This window comes from Prunus dulcis, chromosome 5 (genome assembly GCF_902201215.1).
Source record: "Prunus dulcis chromosome 5, ALMONDv2, whole genome shotgun sequence".
NCBI lineage: Eukaryota > Viridiplantae > Streptophyta > Magnoliopsida > Rosales > Rosaceae > Prunus > Prunus dulcis.
In genome coordinates this window covers 1,451,063-1,457,341 of record NC_047654.1, presented here as the reverse complement: position 1 = coordinate 1,457,341, position 6,279 = coordinate 1,451,063, and the positions used below count along the sequence as shown (strand labels likewise).

Sequence of the window (6,279 nt, the reverse complement as noted above, 5' to 3'; positions counted from 1 at the left end):
GGAGCACATGGGTGGCACCACAGTTGAAAAGTGGGCCAAACTCTTCCCTCACCCCTACAAGTGCACTCGCGATTCACGTAAGAGACAATCTTGAGGCAACCCAATGTATTACTCCCCCTTCCCCTCCCTAGTGAATGACGAAAAAGAAAAAGAAAAGATGCAAAATAATGGCAGATGCGCTCGCCAATCATGGTCATCTACTTTTAAATCTTTGTATTTGGTTTAATCATGTTACTCATTTGGTAGCCTTAAAAGGATCTTATATGACAGTTGAAATATTGGGATCTCAAAGGATCCTCATAATTTTTGTTTCTGTCAAAATAAGAATAAATCCTATGCCCATCCCACCACATCAATTTAACATTCAATTTGGTTTCATCCAAGGCTTGCAATTTTCCGATTACAGCACCTTTGCCGGTAGGATCTTCGTATTAGTAGAATAAAACAAGACGAAAAGGGCAACTCCAGGGTGAACCATTTTCATTCAAATTGGATGCATTGCATCTTATAAGCCTTCTTTTAAGCAACCTAGTACCTACAATAGCAAAGAAAGCACGTTATGATTAGAAGAGTAATTTCTTTCATGATTTTGTGACAATTCTGGTGTGATCATTATCATCTCTGGGCTTGTTGAACTATACTATGCCAATACCATGTACCTTACATTGTTTATAACTTGAATAAAACATAAGCAGAAATTATATTCCCCAGTCCTATAACATAGCAGTCGGATTTCAAACAAGCATGGTAAACTTAAAAAAGGGTGGTGATAAAAGCATCATCAATTTGAAGGTGATAAAAGCATCATCAATTTGAACACGCATAAAGAATTTTCAAGGTTCCAGAGTGAAAAGTGTTGCCTAATTGATGCATTCTTCGATTTTACAAGAATATTTCAGTGACAATATGGTTATTATAAGGGTATTCCCTACACTACTTTGCTTTATGAGGTTGTGTATATGGGAAAGCCATCATGTCCTAAGACACTCTTTTTTTTGGGAGGGAATGTCCAAAGGCTTGTTGAATCAATTGATGCTGGTATTATTTCTAACCTATGTTGCATCATTCCAGAGTTACTGGGGTTGAGCATGGCAGTTTGAGCATGTATAAGAACGGTACACGGATTATTTACGGTCACAAAATATTTTAGCTTCATTGCAGCATCAGCTGTTTGAAACCACAGATGCATGAACAGCCTGATTTTGTTAGCAGGAACAGTATTAGCTTTTGTTGCCTCAATGTCAAGTCCGATTACATTTCCCCAAGAGAATTTGGTATTATACAAAACAGGCATCAATTTTCATGCTAGATCTACATATCACATATTAATAAAGATGTGACTTGAGTAAGTGACGCAAGAGCATCTGATGGGCATTCCAGGTCTAAGTAGCCGACAGTCGATTGGGCTAGGGTTACTTTTGATATTATAGTTTTCCTATTCCAGTTAGGATTTGGTTTAATTTCCTTTGTCAATTAGGTTTTCCAATTTGTTAGGGTTTGATGGCTAATATATAAGCCTAGTTAACGGTTGTAATAAGGGTCTTTTAACAACTTTATTCAGAAATGACAGAATATAGAGTTCCTCTGGGGTGTCTTTGGCCCAGAACTCAATCATCTTAGTTCCAACTTCACTTTATCCATTTATTTTCTGTGTTGTTTATCGCTGGGATTCCGTTTCTACCGTTGTTTGGCACTGTTTTAGCCGCTGGACAGCAGCTTATCACTACTGCCCTGCATCAGTAAGCATAATGATAAAATTATTATAATTATTGTGGCAACATAATAGTGGCAAGTGATGAACAAAAAAAAAAAACAGAATAATTAATCAAGACATATTCAAGGTGCCAGAGAATATCACACTAAAAACTTACACTATCTTTTTGACAAAGTTACAGATTCTTTCGAGTTAATTGCCACGCAAACTGATCAACAGCCACCATAGCACGAGATGCTGAGCCAATAGAACCATCATACCTGCATGAATGAATTATAATTCACAACAAATGATCACAAATCTCTTGAAAAATATATATTATTTGAGTTTCTCATTCTGTACATATTACAGTCACATCCCAAACCTCATTTCAGTGCTTAAAGTAAAAATTACAGACGGTAAGTGCTTACAATGCAACCAAGAGAAATGCTGCTGTATGCATAACGATAGCGCCTTCACCAGTAGATTTTGATGTGTTCATGCACCTTGCACAGAACCAATTCTCATGAATTGATGTGACTATATCTGCCATAATATTAGATCTAGTAAAACTTACCACAATTAGATCTCAAAGCATAAACATTGTAGATGGGATCTGTAGGGTGCAAATAGGAGCCGTAAAAAAATAGACACGTATAGAAGCAAATCAGTCCTAAGATGCATATATGAGCAGTTCTCATGAACTGATGCAACATCTATCATAATATGTGCAACCTTTTTTGCATTTCCGCAGCAGTTTTCTGTTGTCGTCAAAAGCTCATTTATTGTAGTCAAAGAACACATATTGTCAAGATATTGAAAACCTGCTGTAAAATTTCATGATCTAAACTGAAAGACAACTTTACAGGATTCAGTAGTACCATATAAGGCCACTTTAAATCCCTAAAAAATGTAATAAGGAATACAAAACCATATGCCCCCAAATCCTCCAGTTAAGCAGACAGTTATTACTTATTAAACATAGTAATTGTGGTAATTGCAGCCACATTAAGAACTTACATTGGTTTGGTCCAATAATGAAGCTCTCAGTCTGGAGCTTGTCACATTTGATGAAATCAATGAATTGACTCAATTCGATGGGATTCACTTTTATCCCTTCTTCTTCTGCGCTGCATGTATACAATCAACCTTCAGGTACAGTGCTTCCAAACAGAACAAAATCATAAGCATCATACATTTAAGTAAAATTTTCCCATGGCCAAATCAAACAGAAAGCAACTATAGACGTAAGGGTTACTGTTCCCTGTCATTATTTCTGAAAGAAGGTACACATACAAAACATGACAGGCAAACTTGAATGTAAGCATATTGACATGCAAGCCCAGTTTTTTAAGCATTCAACAATATGTATTGAGTTTTAGTCTGAACTCCAAATTGATGCAACTCTTGGTAGACTGGTTTACGTGGATCCCAAACAAATAAAACACGAAAAGGCAACATTTTTACTTTAAAATTAGGATTTTATATCAGAATTTAAAACACTATTAAACACTTTGGGGAAAATTTTGACCTAAATAGCCAAATAATAATGATAATAATAATATTAACAATGTATATATCTAAAATAAAAATTCACAACTCTCGGAAAACTTCTAGGGAGTAGACTGTTTGACAACTATACTGCACAGCTTGATACCAACTATCAAGAAGATCAGTACTATTGCTTAATTCATTTTTCATCTGCAGTTGATGAACTTAAGAAAAATGATATTTATCTTCCTTATTTTTCCCTTGTTTAATAGTTCGCTCATCATCAGCCCCAATCTCAGGCTTTTCCAGATATTCAATTGGTATCACTGCCTGTCATGAGAAGTTTCTAATCCTTGCAATTCCTCTTTCAAAGCTCAAAACTTCCCTTAAGACTCTTCTTTGTGTTATGAAAATTCAAATTTATACCCCAAAATACATCTAGAAGCATCTAAAATACATCCATGAGAAGAGAACTGTAGCATCTTGATATATATGTAACAAAAGTAACATGTAGCAAAACCTATTTGCACATATCAACTTCCAATTTGACTGCTAACCACAGGCACCATCAAACAAAATTTCCCAATGAATTTCTCCATATATATATGCATATAGGAAATAGGCCAATGAAAAGTTCTATGAGGGATATATTTTTCGATTAATCCATAACATTTGAACTTATAAATGTAATAATGGATATAAGTAGCAAAGCTGAATTTGTCCTAGTGTATTCACATATCTTTTTGCTTTTCCTTGAAAATAAAAAATGGGCAGGTGCAGCAAATGAATTAATGGTGAAGAAGGGAAAAAGAACAAAAAGATTGAGTTATTGGTGCTGAAGAAGGAACGATGATCAAGCTAACAAGTCAACTCAAATCAATCTAAAATTTTACAACATGACATAATGTCTGTACCCATTGAGTGGTCCAAAAGTATAGACCGGAAACAAGCCTATGGCTCAAACATCATATATCTCAAAGATAAAACCTAAATTGGGGTTGAAGGGAATATGAAGCACGGTTGTCGAAAACCACTTTGAAATCTAGACTACAGAGGAAAGAAAGCAATTTTCCTGAAAGCTACGAAGACAAAGGTTCCTGAAAGTATAATGCCAACTTTGTGAAAGGTTAACACATATAGCATGACACTCGCATTGTGAGAGAAGGATGGAATCAAATTGCAGAATGATAACATTACCAATTCTCCCTCAAATATCACGTCTTATGTTAATTCATCTATATTAGAAACACCAAACAAGATGCTTTTAACCTGATCCTTCTAGAATAGGTCACCCACTTATCAAAGTCATCAAAAGCTGGGCTTTATTAGTGTAATGATATTAAAGAAAGTAAAGAAAAGTTGCAGTGGTAATAATCAACCCCTGCTCATGACACTACCAAAAGTTTTACTAAACACATCCTAAAACTAGCCCCCAATAAAGAGTCCAATATTTGAACCAAATAAAACCATTTCAGTTAATCATATTGTCCTCTCCTTCTATAGCCAGCCCCTTTCCACTTTTATTTTATAAAGATAATTCATAAGCTGAAGATTCAACTATAAATACAAATTTTGAAATAAATTGTACACAAGCATCAATTAATCTCTGGAATTGGACGAACAATTTGGACTTGTAACCTTTAAATTGCACCCATCAGAAAGACGCATTATACTACAATCTTGCTTGAACATAGGTCCATTGCCAAAACCCAAAAACAAAAAATATTAAAGGGGCGCATGAGTTTGAATTTGAATCTGACTTACATAGTAGACAACAAGCGAGACGGACCAGTTGGGTCATAGTTGATCAATATAGCTGCTTTTAATGGCTTATCTGCAACATTTCAATGCATGAAAACCAAAATATACAGACTTATCGGGAACATATGCACAGACAGGCGAGGCTCTGCAGGCGGCACTCACCAGAGCCGATATTGGGAGAAGCCCACTTGTCCCAAGCTTTATGTACAAAACCCCAATCCATTTCGTCAACTTGGAATGATCGTAAAACTCTGATGCTCTCCCGCTCTGTGGTTATGAATGACCCAAGATCAATTGGCTCGAAATGACACTGTTGGATGTTGGAGCATCTCCAACAGTGTAGCAAATAAAACCCTTCAAATTGAAGTTTGTTGATTCAAGTGGCAATTTGAAAAGCCTTATTTGTTACTTGAATAATTTTTGCTCAAATAGATTCTTTAATTCAATTAATATAATATTATGGAAAAATATGAAAAATATGAAAACATGTGAAAAATGTCTATATATTTATTTTTTATTATACGAAAAGAAAAAAATGCATGTTAATAACATTTTAGGAGATTTTATTGGCACTCCATTATTTGCTCTTTGCACCCCGTACTAATTTTAAACATGAATAACCTATTTTATCCTTATACATAATTACCGTTAGGACAAAAAAAATTTAAAATTAAAATTAAAATTGCTCACTACACCCCATATATGTTCCTGACACCCTAGTTTGACTTTTTTCTCAAACCATCATGTTCATACAACTCTAACGAGATTTATATGTTTATATTGGTGAAAAAATATCTTATATTTATTCATGAAGGATGAGATTGAAGTTAGAGAGGCTTCGAATGAGGTATGAGTTTATTTTTTGGCGTTTTGTAAGTTTAGTATTTCATGATGGTTGCTAGTTGCGTTCAGCACATTAGTACCGAACGTGATAGGTAAATTCGGTGGGATGCCACCGAAACATTGCACCATTTTCAGTTGTGTTTGACCAGTCATGAACTTAATATGTGGTGGAGATCCACCGTAACATGGAAAGTTGTTCAGTTGTTTATTATCGAAATTTTACCTGTGTTTCAGTGGCAACGAACCAAAATATATATATATATATATATTTAGTAACTTACTGGTCTACCACAAATTTAATGCAAGCTATTTTGATCTTATTCCCATTGAATGAACAAAAACAAGGTGACGCCCCTACTGAAGGCAACAATGTGGAAACAGAATGTCTAATGGATTATAGTGATCAATTCACAATTATTCAGTAATTATTTTGAGTTCTTTTTTGTCTGAAATCCTTTTTAGTATCATTAACGTGGCATTAATGTTTCAAA

General features: G+C 34.8%; 1 protein-coding gene across 3 annotated transcripts; it reads right to left on the bottom strand.

Annotated features, from left to right (window-relative positions):
• Positions 1-245: 245 nt before the first annotated feature.
• On the bottom strand, positions 246-5,344 carry LOC117628674. Of its 3 annotated transcripts, none has more exons than XM_034361169.1 (6): positions 5,108-5,344; positions 4,949-5,018; positions 2,714-2,823; positions 2,125-2,239; positions 1,872-1,974; positions 246-535 (listed from the first exon to the last, which is right to left on the bottom strand). In XM_034361169.1, exons 1-5 carry the CDS (start codon positions 5,166-5,168, stop codon positions 1,890-1,892), a joined length of 441 nt encoding a protein of 146 aa, XP_034217060.1. In that variant the 5' UTR covers positions 5,169-5,344; the 3' UTR covers positions 246-535; positions 1,872-1,889. The 3 variants fall into 3 exon arrangements, with proteins under 3 accessions (XP_034217060.1, XP_034217062.1, XP_034217061.1); XM_034361171.1 differs by having other exon boundaries at positions 2,125-2,233; XM_034361170.1 differs by lacking the exon at positions 246-535 and adding an exon at positions 1,529-1,731.
• Between the last annotated feature and the right edge of the window lie 935 nt (positions 5,345-6,279).

What these genes read in the sequence shown, in the direction of transcription:
- LOC117628674 (XM_034361169.1), bottom strand. Translation starts at nt 5,168, where the DNA reads ATGGATTGGGGTTTTGTACATAAAGCTTGGGACAAGTGGGCTTCTCCC. An exon ending in TTCTCCCAATATCGGCTCTG is followed by an intron (nt 5,019 to 5,107) that starts GTGAGTGCCGCC and finishes GAAATGTTGCAG; the next exon opens with ATAAGCCATTAAAAGCAGCT. An exon ending in GCATTTCTCTTGGTTGCATT is followed by an intron (nt 1,975 to 2,124) that starts GTAAGCACTTAC and finishes TCATTCATGCAG; the next exon opens with GTATGATGGTTCTATTGGCT.